The 19,643-nt window shown below is 42.5% G+C and overlaps 2 protein-coding genes across 2 annotated transcripts; one reads left to right on the top strand and one right to left on the bottom strand.

Moving 5' to 3' along the window:
- Positions 1–3,764: 3,764 nt before the first annotated feature.
- Positions 3,765–4,649, bottom strand: LOC143416674 (GTPase IMAP family member 7-like; the record flags this gene model as incomplete). The annotated part of the gene is made up of 1 exon (XM_076882130.1): positions 3,765–4,649. A coding segment is annotated over one exon (885 nt), but the record flags the coding sequence as incomplete, so codon positions are not given.
- Positions 4,650–18,593: 13,944 nt separating this feature from the next.
- LOC143416675 (GTPase IMAP family member 7-like) lies at positions 18,594–19,478 on the top strand (the record flags this gene model as incomplete). Its single annotated transcript, XM_076882131.1, has 1 exon — positions 18,594–19,478. A coding segment is annotated over one exon (885 nt), but the record flags the coding sequence as incomplete, so codon positions are not given.
- Between the last annotated feature and the right edge of the window lie 165 nt (positions 19,479–19,643).

Below are 19,643 nucleotides of genomic sequence, written 5' to 3' on the forward strand. Positions count from 1 at the left end.
GATGTTGGGGTCGCGGTGGAGCTGTCCCTCCACGTACAGCCGGTCCACAGCGATGACAGCGCGGGAGCCCTTCTGGATAAAGCCGCATCGGATTGGGAAGAGGACCCTGCGTCGTTCCAGGATCTCTTTGGGGAACTGGTGGTTCACGCTGAAGTCCATTCCTTTTAATTCCCTGTCGCGGCTTTTCACATGTTGCTTTTGTTTGAAGTGGCCGAATTTGGCCACGATAGGACGTGGTCTCCCGGTCGCAGCCCACATGGGGCCAAGGCGATGTACCCGATTGAAGACGATGTTCTTCACCGTGTCCTCAGGCAGCTTCAGGTGGGTTTTGATGAAGCTTTTTACCGTGGTCTCCGCGTCCTCTCCAGCAGCTTCTGGAATACTAGAAAATACCAGATTATCACGCATGCTCTGAGCTTGTAGATCAATAACTGTTTCTTTTATTTTTTTATTTTCTCTATTGAGCTGGGTAACATTTTCTGTGAGACATTTCACCGACTCCCTTAGCGTTTCCACCTGCTGCTGGCTGAACTCCGGGGATTCTCGCAAGCATTTAAATTCTCAGTGAAGAATCTCCACCAAGGACAGCCTTGCGTCGAAACTGGACAATCGCCTGTCGATTGACTCCAGTATGTCGGCAATATCTTTGCCGGCTGGCGATGTTGAGCCGGGGGAATCTGCCGGGCGTTGTCTTTTCGACGACGGCGTCTCAGGTTTGGCCGGGGAGGCTGCACACTGGGCCTTCTTCATCACGAGATCCTGAAAGCACTGATCAATATAATCTTGGAGAGTCTCTAAAACTCTCCCCGTTGTTCTCCAGGGTGTTGGAGATTATTTAGACAAATATTGTTAGTTATAAGACAATTGATAAGTGTATTTGGTAATACTGAAGCTTAAATAAATTTGTTCAAATCTTAACTACCATTCGCTTTAATTTTCTGCCAAAATCTCCAGCGACTCAGTTACAACCTGAGTCGCTTACAAAAAAAAAGGGCTCTCCTCTTGCGGTTTTTGGGGGATGTTGCTAACTCCGGGCCCGATAACAGGCACCACACCCGCAGTAGATGTGCTCGTAGTGGGAGGTCTTGCAGCAAGCTATCAAATACAGCGCAATTCTCGACTTTAAAAAAAAAAAGAAGCTATGCGTCGCCAGGTGTTTCATCGGATTTGAGGTGTTACCTCCTTTAACAGTATCACAGTATCAAAAACCTAACTGCCTTCTTGGTGATTAGTGTTAATTCCAGTATTCTCTGGGTGAAATTGGGTGGCGTTCTCTTTCAAACTGTGAAGAGTATTTACTTTATTCTCACCTCGTGCTGCCACATTAACATCAACTTGTTTCATTAGTTGTGAGAGGAATAGATTCATAAATCCTGGTCCAGGGAGGACAATAGAGATAGTTAGGGCAACCAAATGATCGACATCTGTAACATTGCTGTTTCCAGTTTAACATGACAATCAAATAATGGTTCACTTGATTCACTTTCGATGTATAATAGAAATAAGACAAACTTGATCAATAAAAGGGGATTGAAAGATAGATGAGCAATGCTTTCAGTGTTGAGGTTCTGATGTAAGTCGAGGCTTTACCAAATATTGGATTTAAACCTGCAGGATGTGCTCTGATGCGTTAAGAATTCATTTTAAATGATCCAGCTCTGGTCTTTACATTTCACACCAACTTTGCAACACATGACAAAGAGAAAGAGGGAGGAAGATAACTTTACACAATGGAAGAAGGTCCGTCAATTATGGATTTTCTCTTCTTTCAGAAACCTTGAAACAGCTCTGTAAAGCTTGCACCATGTTTTCCTGCAGAGGAAAGTCTGAACTTCTGCAGGTTAAGTGCAGTAAGTTGGTGTCATGTGATTGGCTGGTTAGATGTTTAGATCAATGAGCAGCTTACAGGTTTTCCTAATGAAGTGTTCCCTGAGTGTACTTGTGTACCTGTATAATTCCACAAACCTTTACTCAGTGTGTTGGAATGTGTGTTATTAGCAGTGTAGGGACTAACGCATTATTAACCCTTTAAGACCTACAATAGAACCAAGTCCGCCAGAGAATATATTATATTTTTACATTCTGTAGTGTAGCCATTTTTGGGAACATTTCAAGTTGCTATACATCAATACAACCATTATAGCCCATTATAGCTGCAGAGATCAGGGGGGAAATGTGTATAAGACATCTATTAGTCGTGCACTGCACAAATTTGGCCTTTATGGAAGAGTGGCAAGAAGAAAGCCATTGTTAACAGAAAACCATAAGTCCCGTTTGCAGTTTGTCACAAGCCATGTGGGGGACACAGCAAACATGTGGAAGAAACTGCTCTGGTCAGATCAGACCAAAATGGAACTTTTTGGCCAAAATGCAAAATGTGTGCCGGAAAACTAACACTGCACATCACTCTGAACACACCATCCCCACTGTCAAATATGGTGGTGGCAGCATCATGCTCTGGGGGTGCTCCTCTTCAGCAGGGACAGGGAAGCTGGTCAGAGTTGATGGGAAGATGGATGGAGCCAAATACAGGGCAATGTTGGAAGAAAACCTCTTGGAGTCTGCAAAAGACTTGAGACAGGTTCACCTTCCAGCAGGACGACGACCCTGAACATAAAGCCAGGGCAACAATGGGATGGTTTAAAACAAAACATATCCATGTGTTAGAATGGCCCAGTCAAAGTCCAGATCTAAATCCAATCCAGAATCTGTGGCAAGATCTGAAAACTGCTGTTCACAAACGCTGTCCATCTAATCTGACTGAGCTGGAGCTGTTTTGCAAAGAAGAATGAGCAATGATTTTAGTCTCTAGATGTGCAAAGCTGGTAGAGACAGACCCTAAAAGACTGGCAGCTGTAATTGCATCAAAACGGTGGTTCTACAAAGTATTGACTCAGGGGGCTGAATAATTACGCACACCCCACTTTGCAGTTATTTATTTGTAAAAAATGTTTGGAATCATGTATGATTTGTGTTCCACTTCTCACGTGTGCACCACTTTGTGTTGGTCTTTCACGTTGAATTCCAATAAAGTTGATTCATGTTTGTGGCTGTAATGTGACAAAATGTGGGAAAGTTCAAGGGGGCGAATACTTTTGCAAGCCACTGTATCAGGTTATTCTTAGTACTGTGTACTTATAATGAATATCTTACCCAAACTTAGTTATCTTAAGTCAGCTTTAGTCAATGTTTTTGAGGCAACTTTACATAATTTATTTAAGTTCTGGGAATGAAACAGATTTTACAGGTTAAAGCTGCTGTTAAAACAAAAATATTTTCTTTTGAAATACACTTTAAATATTTTAAAGGGGATTTGTTTAAGGTTTTGGTTGTTAATTTTAATTTGAAACATGCTCAGCAATAATGCTCTAGACACAAGGAGTGTATACATGACACCTTTTTATTGATAAACATAAAAAAGTCTGGGGAATATATGGACTAACATGCTTTTATTTTCTTCTGTCAAATTCTCATCAACACAAATGTAAAGCTTTCTACTTTTCCCTTCTCATATCAGAAGAATAGGTATTTCAAAATAATTCTTGTTTACACCATTAAGAAAACCAAGTCAAGATAATTTTTGGTGTATTATTTTATTATTGCTACTGGGTAATAATTAGTAAACCTATGATGTCCAAATTCAACAGAAAAAAATTTACTGACATTAAGATACAAATTACACTCTGTTCCTGTGTTTATTGTCCTTTATCTGCATATTGATGTGCAATTAATTACATGCAGATAAATTCAATTCACACCCATCATCATTGTGTTTTGCAGGCCCCCATCTTCACTACCACAGCTACACTTCCCACTAAAGCCCCAACTGCTGCCCCCACTGCGGTACCTACTGGTCCCACCGCAGATCCAATAAGTGCTCCTGTAACTACTGCTGCACCCACTCCACTAATGGACCTACTAGTTCGTATAAAACGCTGAATGAAGCGACTGTCTTCTTCTGCCACTTTTCTTGCCTCTGCAAGAGTTATAGATACATTTTCTCTCACAATTTGTTTTATCTCATCTACAATAGCTTGATAAGCCTCTTTGAATATTTCATTGGTATAGTAGCTTCCTCCGTTGTCCTCAACCATCACATTGATCTTTTCCAGCAGCTCTCTGACCTGAGTGGGTTCCTTGTTTCTGTTGTTAAAAACATGATATCCTCCATGACACTGACGGATGAAGTCAGAGAGAGCTTTACTTTCTTTAATGAAGTCCTCTATGTTGACTTCATCTGCCTCCAGATTGTCTCCATAAGTGAACAACACCATAGTGTAATGGTTTGCTTCCTTGCCAAATATCTTCTGAATCATTTTCACTGTGTTTTGTTCTTCCTCTGTAAATCGGAATGACTGCAGCACAACCAGGAACACATGAGGACCAGGAGCAGCAAATAAGATGCACCTAGCAATCTCTGTCACCACCTCATTGTTACTTTTTACGGTGTCAAACAGACCTGGAGTATCGACTACAGCCAGTTCTTGACCTTCAAACTGACAGGTTTCCTTCTGACACCCTGTTGTTACTGAGGAAGGAGATGATGTAGACTTGAAAGCTTTTGTTCCTAAGATGGTGTTTCCTGCTGAACTTTTCCCAACTCCAGTTTTCCCAACTAGCACAATCCTAAGACCTTTGTCCACTGGTTTCTCTTCTTCCTCCACTCCTTGTTCACCTGTGTGGAAATTTCATTGATATATCAGAATCAGAATCAGAATACTTTATTGATCCCTGGGGGAAATTATTTTTGTTACAGTGCTCCATTTTAAACCAACATTAAGACAAGACAGACAATACACTAACTAAGAATAGTACAATATATACATATATATACATACATACATACATAAGTCACTCATAAATAAATAGTTGGAAAAGAAACATGTGTAGTTGAGTAACATGTGTAGTTGTATATTGTGTATTATAAAGGTATTAGTGACTTTTTAAATGTACCTCTACTTATCATCAGCATGTTTCTTCCACACTTCTGAAGAATTGTCAGTATAATCAGAAAAATCCTGACCTCATTATGTGTAGTTGTTAAAGCTGCGAACATGAAACGTGTTCAGTTTCATGCATCCAGCCTGCTGTAAGCTGCTCCACCCAAATCATAAACTGTGTCACTGGATGTAAACAAGTCTGAGCAAGCCTGGTAACAAATGCTTTACATACCATCTCCAAGAAAGAAAAAATCTTTGGTTTGTTTTATGACTATCTAAAATGTTAATTTCCACGGAGAAGCTGGAGAACAACAGGAGAATTCTGTCAACTAGCAACTCACGGTTTACATTGTACTTTTGATCAGACAAAATCATCTGAAAACACAAACATGCATTTTTTTTTTTATCTCTGTGGACCGAGCACAAATTTATTCATCAGAAAGTAGGCTTTGTGAGGTTGTCTTTGTTTGCGTACTCTACTGAGCAATTCAGACAGTTATTGTACACATGTACAAGTTTAACCCAATACATGTCTGCCAAGCTGCGTTGCTCTTTATCTAAAGTGTAAAGTACACCTGGAAAAGAGTGTGATATATAGAGAGGCACTTACCAATCTGGACAACCTGTCTGTCCTTGTCGTCTTCCATAGTTTTGTTTCAGGCCGTCGTCGTGTGAAGTGTGACCTGCTGAATAGTTTCGTTTTCTTCTTAGCTTTCTTATATTCTGCTTCTAGTCCCCTCCCCTTAAACATGCCATTCAGACACACTTATGTAGCTGCCTCATGCCTGTGCCGAAGACATCTCATCCCAAAGATTATGTGTGTGTGTGTGTGTGTGTCAACCTTACATGCGCTCTCAATTCACCCGTTTCACTTCTGACCTTTTACCAGACAGAGAGACAAAAGCCACTCTCATATATGTCATAACCGAACTGAAACTATGTATATGTAATCTACTGAATAAATGTTTTAATTAAGAACCTCCACTAAAAGCTTAATAAAAGAATATAAAAGTATAACAGACAATTTGAATACCCTAGTTATTCACATAGCCTCATCTAACCAGCTCCTCAGAATAACCTGGACTTAGATTCTGCGTTCGGTTTCAGTTCTGCAAACTCTCTGCAAGCCTGCAGTTTCCTGTCACTCTGACTCTGTACAGAGTGTACTCAAAATCAACAGAATCAGCACATACACACTTAAGATTATAACAAGCATTCAAAAGAATTTAAGATTATAGATTCAACTCAACAGTTTAAAGTGGTTATAACTGCACCTGTAATAAAGGCTAATTGGGTACCAAAATGTTTAAACATCTGAATGCACTATCAATGCTGTAGATTATATTATCAATGCCATGGTAGTGATGATTATTACTAACAATAGCAGCAAAATATCTCTCCACTCTCAATACACATTATTAAAACTGTGGTCAAACAGTACTTGTCTTGATGGAAGAAAGCAATTGATTCTTGCTGCCTGCTGATTCCTCTTCTGAACAGTGCAAGGAGTGAAAGGCAGTGCAAAGCGACGGAAAAATCATACTCTCTAGCTAAATACCATGAGTAAACAGACCAAGAGAACTAATGTGAGTCATTAAGCCAGGTTGCGTGTCAAGAGGAGCAGGAAGAGAAAAAGAGGAACATGTCTAGACATGTCACTAGGGATCTGAAAGAGTGCTGGGCAGAAAAGACAAGACATTACTTCTCCTTGTCCTAAGTGGATGGCTGGAAACTAACCGAGCCATCTGCACTACAACTTCCCAGTAAGGCCAAACAGATTGTTAACCGTCCTTCTCAGTAGATCATTCACTCTCAAGTAAGAGGCAGAGGCAGCAATTCTTAGACTAAAGTGTACATTTGAGTTGACCAATGGTCATGTTATGCCTGTGGTTCCTATGCACAATGGACTAAGTACTGAAAATGCTGCCCATGAACTCTCTTTGGGGACTAAGGATGAATATATGAAATTGGCTCATGGTAAGTTGAACTTAGAATTAGACTGAATTCTGTACATCTGTGAATAATAAGTTCATGATTTTGAACTGTCTAGCTCCTCTAACCTGGCCCGGTTAGTACAAGACAAGCTTTTGATTGTGCGTAATGATGTGTCCGCTACCTCACAGTCTAAAGTAGTGATGGGCAGATGAAGCTTCATGAAGCACTGAAGCTTTCCATCCAATTGGTTCATCCCAGCACAAAGCTTCTTGAAGCTTCATTTGCTCTAGCAGGACACCTACTGGATGTAAAAATATTAGTTGGCATGAATTTGAAGAGTGTGGCCTTTTGCACACAGCCTGTAAATGTCAACAACAAAAGGAGTGTGTAAAACATCTATATTGTAGTGATGCAGTATACTGTGTATATTTATACTGGCAGTATGGAAAATGATCATTTGGAAATGCTTAAAATGGAAACGATCATTTACTGTGAGGTGAGGTGTGGTTGGGGTGTGGACAGTGGTTGTGCTTTTGTAACGTTGAGGTATGGACAGCTACACACTGAGGCGTCAGTCCTGCCCATATTTTATTCAGTAAAAACTAAATTTTCACTGCTTTTATGACCTTTTTAGTGGGGAGAACATAGCTAGGATTTAATGATTTAACAAATCTTTTGAATCCTTTGTCCTCCACAATGCTAAATGGCTGGGAGTCCTCAATCACCATGGTAACCAGGTCTTCATCTATTGGAGATTGTTCTCCTGAGGAAAGACAATAAAGACAAAGCACAAATATAAATATCACACACATAACTTATTACAGCTGTATAATATTGTTATATCATTTAGTAACATTACTGCATGCTGTATTATCCTGGCATTTGATGGCTCACCTGGTCTTGCTCCTGTCGCGAAATCAGTTTTACCCCGGTTCTTTTTATTCCTCGAGCATCCAGAGATGGCACCGGACTCAGTAGTCATTTTTACAAAATCTTTATTCATCTTCATTCTTCTTCGTTCATCTTTACTCTTCTTCATTTAAGCATGCACTTCTAGAAGGGAAGATGAGGCCGGTGTCCCTCTGCAAAAATCTTCACCCCTTTGTTAGATACAGCCAGCTTTATAGAAGTGACCCCATCATAAAACCCCCTCTACGGTGTGCTGCAAACTCTGTCTGTGTCTATGTGCACGAGCACGTGAATGCCTACATGTGCACGTTCCCACGTGTCTATGTGAGTGCTCGTGTGTGACTGTGTGTGTGGATGTGTGTGCGTGACAGTTAAAACACTGTGGGTGAAGATATCTTCCTAGAGGTCATAAAACCCCCCTTGCATCCTCTGGGGAATTTCCACTTAATGGGGGAGAAGCCTTCTAAAATCTACTCCTAAATTCACAACACAATAAGGCCTTTATTACTTTACAAACAGTGTCTCTACAATAATTCTACATTCTATGATAACATATTTCTAAACTCTACATCAGCTAAACATTCCTACACTCCACAATCGGTGTTCCCCTTATTCTCATGCAAAGCTCTGTAGTGCCTAAGCATGGATGAGGTGTTGTTGTTATATCCCAGCTCCCTGGCACATAGCGAACACTTCACCTTGTACAAAAGTAAAGCCGCTTAACATAAATTGTATTGCACCATCAGTATTATGAAAATACATCTTCTGTAGAAATTTACATACCTTGTTGGGAGGAATAAAATAAAAATGTTCCCACACTGTCCTGGGAACGCCTTAGTGTTCCCCCGGATAAGCTGGAGGAGGTGGCTGGGGAGAGGGAGGTCTGGGCCTCTTTGCTTAGGCTGCTGCCCCCGCGACCCGGCCTCGGATAAAGCGGATGAAGATGGATGGATGGATGGATGGATGGATGGATGGAATTATTAAGTCATGTACTAACAGAGACTTGGAGGAGAGAGACCTAATATTTAATAATCCACATTTCACTGTTTTACTCTTTGGTTCAGATGTGGATACTGTATTGTTCTTTCTTTGTGATTGTTTATGTTTAAGTTGTTTGTTGCTGGTTTTTAGTTTGTTTTTTGTCTTTTTGGAAGCTGACACAGTCTCTATGGAGATGGGTTTTTTGGGGGGTAGCAGGAGGAGAGAAGCTGCAGAGAGGCATGTAAGACTGCAACTCTGCTTCCTGGTCCCAACTCTGGATAGTCATATTTTGAGGGGTTTAATAAATTTGTCCATATTTCTAGAAATGAGAGCTGCTCCATCAAAGTGGGATGGATGCCGTCTCTCCTAACAAGACCAGGTTTCCTCCAGAAGGTTTGCCAATTATCTGTGAAGCCCACATCGTTTCTGGGACACCACTCAGACAGCCAGCAATTTAAGGAGAACATGCGGCTAAACATGTCACTCCTGGTCTGATTGGGGAGGGGACCAGAGAAAACTACAGAGTCCCACATTGTTTTAGCAAAGTTGCACACCGATTCAATATTGATTTTAGTGACCTCCGATTGGCGTAACCGGGTGTCATTACTGCCGACGTGAATTATGATTTTACTGAATTTACGTTTACCCTTAGCCAGCAGTTTTAAATTTCCTTCAATGTCGCCTGCTCTGGCCCCTGGAAGACAATTGACTATGGTTGCCGGTGTCTCTAGCTTCACATGTCTGAGAACAGAATCACCAATTACCAGAGTTTGACCCCGGCGGGTGTGTCGCCGAGTGGGGAAAACGGTTAGACACATGAACGGGTTGGTGGTGTACCTGGGGCTTCTGTTTAGGACTATGCTTCCTCCTCACCATCACCCAGCCGCCCTCTTTCCCCAGCTGCTTGGGGTCTGCAGGGGAACAGCTAGCGGGGCCTACGCTATCTTCGGCTGCACCAGCTACAGGGGCCTGGCTAGCTACGGGTGAATGAAGGGTGCGAAGCCGAGTCTCCAATTCAGTAATCCTGACCTCCAGAGCTGCAAATATGCTACATTTGTTACAGATATCATTACTGCTAAAGGAGGCCGAGGAGTAACTAAACATCTGACACAATGAGCAAGAAAGTGCAGGAGGGACAGGTGAAGAGGCCATGGTGCTAGCGAGTCGGCTACAAGCTAAGCTAAGCTAAGCTAACGAGACAGTACAGAGACAGTGAGTGAATACTTTGGCTATAAATTAGGTAGTGAGTACACAGAAAGTGTGCTTTGGATGAAGCACGTGAAGATTTTACTATGAAAGAAGAATGTATTTAAAAGTTGTTAATTAAATTGCTAAGCAAATAAGTGACTCAGAAACACCACTTTGTTTGAGCAGGAACAGGAAGTGATACTCTACCGCAGAGCGAGCGAACATAAATATGATGCTATAAACTGGTGCTGCACAATAATAGCCCTTTAGTATAATTCGGTAATTTGAGAGCGACTGTGGAAGCAATGAGCTAGTTGAGATGTTTTGGGTGTCTGACAAGGATGCTTTCCGGGCACTTCCCACCTGGAGGAGACCCCCTCCTGTTAGAACAATTAGCACATATAGGTGGCTCTTTAGACTAGTGATGTGACGTTCTGTATCGAGGCTTCGAAGCTTGTGTCGAGTAATGGAGGGGGCGTTTCCGCGATGCGCGTATCGAGGCTTGCATTTATGGGAGGAGCTGAAAATGATGACGTCTGAAGCCTCGCTGCCCGGCTGTACCACGTGACTGGTTCATGAAGTGGTTCGAACTTTGCTGCGAGATATGACAGCGATAAAACCCCCCAGACTTCGTACAAAATGTAGGTGTTTGATGGAGAGCTGCGGTTAGTGAGAGTTTGGAGACAGTTTGGAGGTTTGTGAGAGTGAGGAGAGAAAGTCAGGAGAGTATGGAGCCAGCTAAGAAGAGGAGGATGTCCTCCCCTGTGTCCATCCATCCATCCATCTTCATCCGCTTTATCCGAGGCCGGGTCGCGGGGGCAGCAGCCTAAGCAAAGAGGCCCAGACCTCCCTCTCCCCAGCCACCTCCTCCAGCTTATCCGGGGGAACACCAAGGCGTTCCCAGGACAGTGTGGGAACATTTTTATTTTATTCCTCCCAACAAGGTATGTAAATTTCTACAGAAGATGTATTTTCATAATACTGATGGTGCAATAAAACTTATGTTAAGCTGTCTGTACTTTTGTACAAGGTGAAGTGTTTGCTATGTGCCAGGGAGCTGGGATATAACAACAACACCTCATCCATGCTTAGGCACTACAGAGCTTTGCATGAGAATAAGGGGAACACCAATTGTGCAGCAAGACCAGGTGAGCCATCAAATGCCAGGATAATACAGCATGCAGTAATGTTACTAAATGATGTAACAATATTATACAGCTGTAATAAGTTATGTGTGTGATATTTATATTTGTGCTTTATCTTTATTGTCTTTCCTCAGGAGAACAATCTCCAATAGATGAAGACCTGGTTACCATGGTGATTGAGGACTCCCAGCCATTTAGCATTGTGGAGGACAAAGGATTCAAAAGATTTGTTAAATCATTAAATCCTAGCTATGTTCTCCCCACTAAAAAGGTCATAAAAGCAGTGAAAATTTAGTTTTTACTGAATAAAATATGGGCAGGACTGACGCCTCAGTGTGTAGCTGTCCATACCTCAACGTTACAAAAGCACAACCACTGTCCACACCCCAACCACACCTCACCTCACAGTAAATGATCGTTTCCATTTTAAGCATTTCCAAATGATCATTTTCCATACTGCCAGTATAAATATACACAGTATACTGCATCACTACAATATAGATGTTTTACACACTCCTTTTGTTGTTGACATTTACAGGCTGTGTGCAAAAGGCCACACTCTTCAAATTCATGCCAACTAATATTTTTACATCCAGTAGGTGTCCTGCTAGAGCAAATGAAGCTTCAAGAAGCTTTGTGCTGGGATGAACCAATTGGATGGAAAGCTTCAGTGCTTCATGAAGCTTCATCTGCCCATCACTACTTTAGACTGTGAGGTAGCGGACACATCATTACGCACAATCAAAAGCTTGTCTTGTACTAACCGGGCCAGGTTAGAGGAGCTAGACAGTTCAAAATCATGAACTTATTATTCACAGATGTACAGAATTCAGTCTAATTCTAAGTTCAACTTACCATGAGCCAATTTCATATATTCATCCTTAGTCCCCAAAGAGAGTTCATGGGCAGCATTTTCAGTACTTAGTCCATTGTGCATAGGAACCACAGGCATAACATGACCATTGGTCAACTCAAATGTACACTTTAGTCTAAGAATTGCTGCCTCTGCCTCTTACTTGAGAGTGAATGATCTACTGAGAAGGACGGTTAACAATCTGTTTGGCCTTACTGGGAAGTTGTAGTGCAGATGGCTCGGTTAGTTTCCAGCCATCCACTTAGGACAAGGAGAAGTAATGTCTTGTCTTTTCTGCCCAGCACTCTTTCAGATCCCTAGTGACATGTCTAGACATGTTCCTCTTTTTCTCTTCCTGCTCCTCTTGACACGCAACCTGGCTTAATGACTCACATTAGTTCTCTTGGTCTGTTTACTCATGGTATTTAGCTAGAGAGTATGATTTTTCCGTCACTTTGCACTGCCTTTCACTCCTTGCACTGTTCAGAAGAGGAATCAGCAGGCAGCAAGAATCAATTGCTTTCTTTCATCAAGACAAGTACTGTTTGACCACAGTTTTAATAATGTGTATTGAGAGTGTGTTGTGTTTACAAGGTTCTATAATAAATGAAGAAAATTAGTACATGCTGTTACCCTGTCAGACCAGGGGTGTCGCTAATGAGGCTGGGTAAGAGAAAGAGGAGAAGAAGAAAGTAGAGAGCGAGAACAAGATGGAGCTCCGCTGTAAAGCCTAAAATAAAGTGTTGAACCCAGACGTCGCCTCCGCTGCCCGATTACAAACTCAACAAATTGGCGACGAAGATGAGCGCCTCAGTACCGAGCCCACCGCCCTTTTTGCAACATGCGGGTGAGCCGCCAATACCGTTTATGACGTGGCGCAAATTCTTTGAGAACTACATGCTAGTGATAAATGCTACGGGAGATGCATGGCCGGAGGCGAGACGACGAGCCGTCTTATTACATTGCTTGGGACCAGAGGGACAACGACTGTTCTACACACTGCCGAATCAAGGTACAACGTTTGCTGAAGCCATGACTGCGCTTGAAAACCACTTTGTCCCTAAAGTGAATGTAGTGGCATGCAGGCACACATTCAGACAGCGAGTTCAGCGGGCTGATGAAACGGTGACCCAGTATGTTGCCGCCCTCAGAGCGTTAGCTGTGCCATGTGGTTTTGGAATAATGGAGGGTGAAATGATTAGGGATCAACTTGTTGCTATTGCTAATCTCAGTGTTGTTAAAGAAAAATTGCTGCTGGAGGAGGACCTCACATTGGACAAGGCAGTTACTATTGCATGTCAGGTGGAGGCTGCGGTCAAGAATGCTACACTCCTCTCTGCTGCGCCCACGGCCCAGACTGCGGCAGTACAAGCTGTGGAGGTGAAGGACGCACGTCTTCGGGGAAAAAGAGGAGCGCGACCGGCTCAAGCTCGGGGACCTACATCTAAAGAATGGCACAACAAGGCAAGTGATAAAGAGCAACAGCGTCATCGTTTCAGATGTGGATCCGAGAAACACCTGGCTAATGATAAAAACTGTCCAGCAGCAACAGTAAACTGTGATAAATGCAACAAAAAAGGGCACTTCGCCAGAGTTTGTAAATCAGCTGTAGCAGTGGTCAGGGAAGTAGTTGTTCCTGAGTTTACAGTTTTATGTGTCGATGATCACAAACTGATGACTGCAGCATGTGATAAGATTATATGCAAAATGAACATTGAAACACCACAGGGAAACTCTCAGGTTCTGGAGTTAATTGTGGATACAGGAGCTTCAGTATCTATCCTCCCAGAAGCCATCTACAAAGAACATTTTGCACCCTGTGCTTTGACTGAACCGAAAGTTAAGCTTGTCACTTATGCAAAAGGTGACTTGCCTGTCATTGGCTGCCTACAGGCTTCAGTGAGGGTTGCAAACAATGACAGAAAAGTGCCAGGATCATTCTTCAATAACATTGATTCCTCTTCTTCCCATCATCTCGGAGCTGTTAAAGGGTTTATCCACAAAGTTCAAGTGAACAAGACAGTACAGCCGGTTCGCCAAAAACTACGGCGTCTACCACTCAGCATACGCGAGGAGGTGTCAGCTGAATTGAAACGTCTACTCCAAGCAGGCATCATCGAACCAGTGGATGCAGCTGAATGGGTGAGTCCTCTGGTGGTGGGAAGAAAAAGTAAGGAAGACTTAAGACTTTGTGTGGATCTGCGTGAACCTAACAAGAGTGTGATCATGGACTGTTACCCTCTTCCTCACATGGAGGATTTGTTCGCACAGCTGGCTGGGGCTACACATTTTAGCCAGATTGATTTAAGTTCAGCTTATCACCAACTGCCTCTTCACCCTGATAGCCGAAGCCTCACAGCATTCATAACCCATGAGGGACTCTTCCGGTTTACCCGAGTTCCATTTGGACTTGCTTCAGCCCCTTCTGCCTTCCAAAAGATGATGCAAACAGTCCTAAAAGACCAGACAGGAGTACAGAACTACTTGGATGACATAATAGTGTATGGACATTCCAGAGAAGAGCATGATGAACGGTTACAGGCTGTCCTCCAACGCCTGAAGGATGTCGGTCTGCAGATCAACTTCAACAAAAGTTCATTTGGACAGACATCTATTCCGTTCTTGGGACATGTCATTTCCAAGGATGGCCTGAGTCCCAGCCCAGACCACCTGACTGCCATTGCCAAAGCCCCTGCACCAAAGGACATGGCTGCTCTTCGTTCCTTCTTAGGCTTGACTTCGTGGTTCAGCAAATTCCTAGCAAACTATGCAACTGTGGTTGAACCACTCCGTGAGTTACTTCGGACAAGTCAGACGGCTGAACTTCAATGGACTGATACAGCAAATGAAAGCTTCAACAAACTGAAGGAAATGCTACTAAAAAGCCCAGCACTGGCAATCTTCAACCCAAATCTGCCAACGTTCATCACCACTGATGCGTCAGATTATGGTCTTGGAGCTGTTCTGACCCAGATCAACTCAAACAATGAGGAACGTGCTGTTGCTTTTGGTTCCCGCACCCTGTCCCCAGCCGAGAGGAAATATTCAACAATTGAAAAAGAAGCCCTTGCCTGCGTATGGGCCGTTGAAAGATGGAGGACGTACATATGGGGACGCAGATTTACTCTGAGAACTGATCACCAGGCCCTCACCACCCTGTTAAGTACTAAGGGGATGAACAGACCTGGCATGAGGATAGCACGTTGGTCAGCCAGACTGATGTGTTTCCAGTATGACTTAGAGTACCGTCCAGGAAGCCAAAATGTTATAGCTGACTGTATGTCCCGTGTTCCCCTGCATACCACAAACACAAATGAAGACTTTGAACAGGACTTAATCACAGAGATTGCTGAAATTTCTCCTCAGCTAACAGCGCTTCCACTGGCTGACTTCAAGGCAGAATGTGAAGACTGTCCTGAATTAACAAAACTAAGACAGATCGTTCTTTCGGGCTGGCCGAAAGTAAGCAAATCCTTACCAGATGATGTCAAACCCTACTTCCTGGTCCGACATGAACTGGCAGCAGAATCACCGCTGATATTTAGAGGAACACGGCTGATTGTTCCCAAATCTCTGCGAGGAAAAGTAGTGCACCTAGCCCATGAAGGACATCAAGGCATGGTCCGAACCAAACAACGCCTGAGAGATCTATATTGGTGGCCAAACATGGATGAACTGGTCCACGAAATATTGTCCACATGCACAACCTGCCAATCGTGTGACAAGACTGCAGCTGTTTCACCTGCACCGTTACAACCCATCAAATTCCCAGAGGGTCCGTTTCAACATGTTGCTGTCGACATTGTTGGTCCGTTTGAACAAGGAACCTATGACTGCAGGTTTGCCATCACACTAGTTGACTATTTCAGTAAGTGGCCTGAAGTCGCATTCACACCAAACGCCTCAACTGCGACAGTGATTGCATTCCTGACTTCCATTTTCGCCCGTGAAGGAAACCCTTATGAAATTACAACTGATAATGGTCCGCAGTTCACCTCAGCTGCCTTTGCTGAGTTTCTCGCTGAAAGGGGCATAAAACACATAAGGACAAGCGTCTATCATCCTCAAGCAAATGGATGTGTGGAGCGCTTTAATAGAGTACTGAAGGACTCCATACAGACAGCACAAGCTACTCAGCGACCATGGAAAACTGTGGTTACAGAACTGCTTCAAAATTATCGAGCCACTCCCCACGCTACAACCGGTGAGCCCCCTTTCCAGCTCCTCAGAGGAAGAGCCATGCGGACTAAACTCAACATCCTGCCTCCACCAAAGGATGCTGGACAATATGACCACATCAGATCCAAAGTGACATTGACACAGAAAAGAAGTGCACTTTATACGGACAGAAAGAGAGGTGCTAAACCTACTAAAGTGACTGTGGGTGCTTCAGTGAGAGTACGAAAGCCATTCCATGTGGGAAAAGGAGAGCCACAATACACCAAGCCGCTGGAGGTACAGCAGCAGACGGGTGAGAGTTCTTTCATCCTCAGCGATGGGAGAAGATGGAATGCAGCACGTCTCTCACTTGTTCCAGAGAACTCAAAAAGCACACAAAGAGCTGATACAGAGACAGAAAACATCAGCTCAGCACAGACTGCTACACGTCCCACACTGCAGAGGGACAGACAACCACCAAGATGGACAAAAGACTTTGTTATGAAATAGTCCAGAGGTAAAAAGAAAGGAGAAATATGCAGATGTGAGAAATGACTGTGAAGGGAAAGTGCATTTGAGTTTCATTAGTTATCTTTAATTCCAGCTGTGACTTCTGAGAAGAGGGCACATGGTTGTTCCTTTTGATTCAGGGTTGATCCGGGGCATGTTTACTTTGCCATTACAGTTCTTTTATCAGGATATATATCTAATACTGTTCTGAAGTTACTAATTGCCACAAAAGTAAAAGGCTGTCGAATGTTTCATGTTGTGCTACAAGGGAGAGAGTATTATTTGAGAAAAGGGGGAGATGTTGTGTTTACAAGGTTCTATAATAAATGAAGAAAATTAGTACATGCTGTTACCCTGTCAGACCAGGGGTGTCGCTAATGAGGCTGGGTAAGAGAAAGAGGAGAAGAAGAAAGTAGAGAGCGAGAACAAGATGGAGCTCCGCTGTAAAGCCTAAAATAAAGTGTTGAAACCAGACGTCGCCTCCGCTGCCTGATTACAAACTCAACAGAGTGGAGAGATATTTTGCTGCTATTGTTAGTAATAATCATCACTACCATGGCATTGATAATATAATCTACAGCATTGATAGTGCATTCAGATGTTTAAACATTTTGGTACCCAATTAGCCTTTATTACAGGTGCAGTTATAACCACTTTAAACTGTTGAGTTGAATCTATAATCTTAAATTCTTTTGAATGCTTGTTATAATCTTAAGTGTGTATGTGCTGATTCTGTTGATTTTGAGTACACTCTGTACAGAGTCAGAGTGACAGGAAACTGCAGGCTTGCAGAGAGTTTGCAGAACTGAAACCGAACGCAGAATCTAAGTCCAGGTTATTCTGAGGAGCTGGTTAGATGAGGCTATGTGAATAACTAGGGTATTCAAATTGTCTGTTATACTTTTATATTCTTTTATTAAGCTTTTAGTGGAGGTTCTTGATTAAAACATTTATTCAGTAGATTACATATACATAGTTTCAGTTCGGTTATGACATACAGTATATGAGAGTGGCTTTTGTCTCTCTGTCTGGTAAAAGGTCAGAAGTGAAACGGGTGAATTGAGAGCGCATGTAAGGTTGACACACACACACATAATCTTTGGGATGAGATGTCTTCGGCACAGGCATGAGGCAGCTACATAAGTGTGTCTGAATGGCATGTTTAAGGGGAGGGGACTAGAAGCAGAATATAAGAAAGCTAAGAAGAAAACGAAACTATTCAGCAGGTCACACTTCACACGACGACGGCCTGAAACAAAACTATGGAAGACGACAAGGACAGACAGGTTGTCCAGATTGGTAAGTGCCTCTCTATATATCACACTCTTTTCCAGGTGTACTTTACACTTTAGATAAAGAGCAACGCAGCTTGGCAGACATGTATTGGGTTAAACTTGTACATGTGTACAATAACTGTCTGAATTGCTCAGTAGAGTACGCAAACAAAGACAACCTCACAAAGCCTACTTTCTGATGAATAAATTTGTGCTCGGTCCACAGAGATAAAAAAAAAATGCATGTTTGTGTTTTCAGATGATTTTGTCTGATCAAAAGTACAATGTAAACCGTGAGTTGCTAGTTGACAGAATTCTCCTGTTGTTCTCCAGCTTCTCCGTGGAAATTAACATTTTAGATAGTCATAAAACAAACCAAAGATTTTTTCTTTCTTGGAGATGGTATGTAAAGCATTTGTTACCAGGCTTGCTCAGACTTGTTTACATCCAGTGACACAGTTTATGATTTGGGTGGAGCAGCTTACAGCAGGCTGGATGCATGAAACTGAACACGTTTCATGTTCGCAGCTTTAACAACTACACATAATGAGGTCAGGATTTTTCTGATTATACTGACAATTCTTCAGAAGTGTGGAAGAAACAAGCTGATGATAAGTAGAGGTACATTTCAAAAGTCACTAATACCTTTATATATCAATGAAATTTCCACACAGGTGAACAAGGAGTGGAGGAAGAAGAGAAACCAGTGGACAAAGGTCTTAGGATTGTGCTAGTTGGGAAAACTGGAGTTGGGAAAAGTTCAGCAGGAAACACCATCTTAGGAACAAAAGCTTTCAAGTCTACATCATCTCCTTCCTCAGTAACAACAGAGTGTCAGAAGGAAACCTGTCAGTTTGAAGGTCAAGAACTGGCTGTAGTCGATACTCCAGGTCTGTTTGACACTGTAAAAAGTAACAATGAGGTGGTGACAGAGATTGCTAGGTGCATCTTATTTGCTGCTCCTGGTCCTCATGTGTTCCTGGTTGTGCTGCAGTCATTCCGATTTACAGAGGAAGAACAAACCACAGTGAAAATGATTCAGAAGATATTTGGCAAGGAAGCAAACCATTACACTATGGTGTTGTTCACTTATGGAGACAATCTGGAGGCAGATGAATTCAACATAGAGGACTTCATTAAAGAAAGTAAAGCTCTCTCTGACTTCATCCGTCAGTGTCATGGAGGATATCATGTTTTTAACAACAGAAACAAGGAACCCACTCAGGTCAGAGAGCTGCTGGAAAAGATCAATGTGATGGTTAAGGTCAACGGAGGAAGCTACTATACCAATGAAATATTCAAAGAGGCTTATCAAGCTATTGTAGATGAGATAAAACAAATTATGAGAGAAAATTTATCCATAACTCCTGCAGAGGCAAGAAAAGTGGCAGAAAAAAACAACCGCTTTAGTCGTTTTTTTCTAGCAACCTGTGTGTCCATTTGTGGAGTGGGTCATGGAGTAATTACAGGAGTACTTATTGGATCTGCGGTGGGACCAGTAGGTACTGCAGTGGGGGCGGTAGTTGGGGCTTTAGTGGGAGGTGCAGCTGTGGTAGTGAAGATGGGGGCCTGCAAAATACAATGATGATGGGTGTGAATTGAATTCATCTGCATGTAATTAATTGTACATCAATATGGAGATAAAGGACAATAAACACAGGAACAGAGTGTAATTTGTATCTTAATGTCAGTAAATTGTTTTCTGTTGACTTTGGACATCACAATTACTATAGGTTTACTAACTATCATT

The sequence above is a fragment of the Maylandia zebra genome, linkage group LG3, assembly GCF_041146795.1.
Source record: "Maylandia zebra isolate NMK-2024a linkage group LG3, Mzebra_GT3a, whole genome shotgun sequence".
NCBI lineage: Eukaryota > Metazoa > Chordata > Actinopteri > Cichliformes > Cichlidae > Maylandia > Maylandia zebra.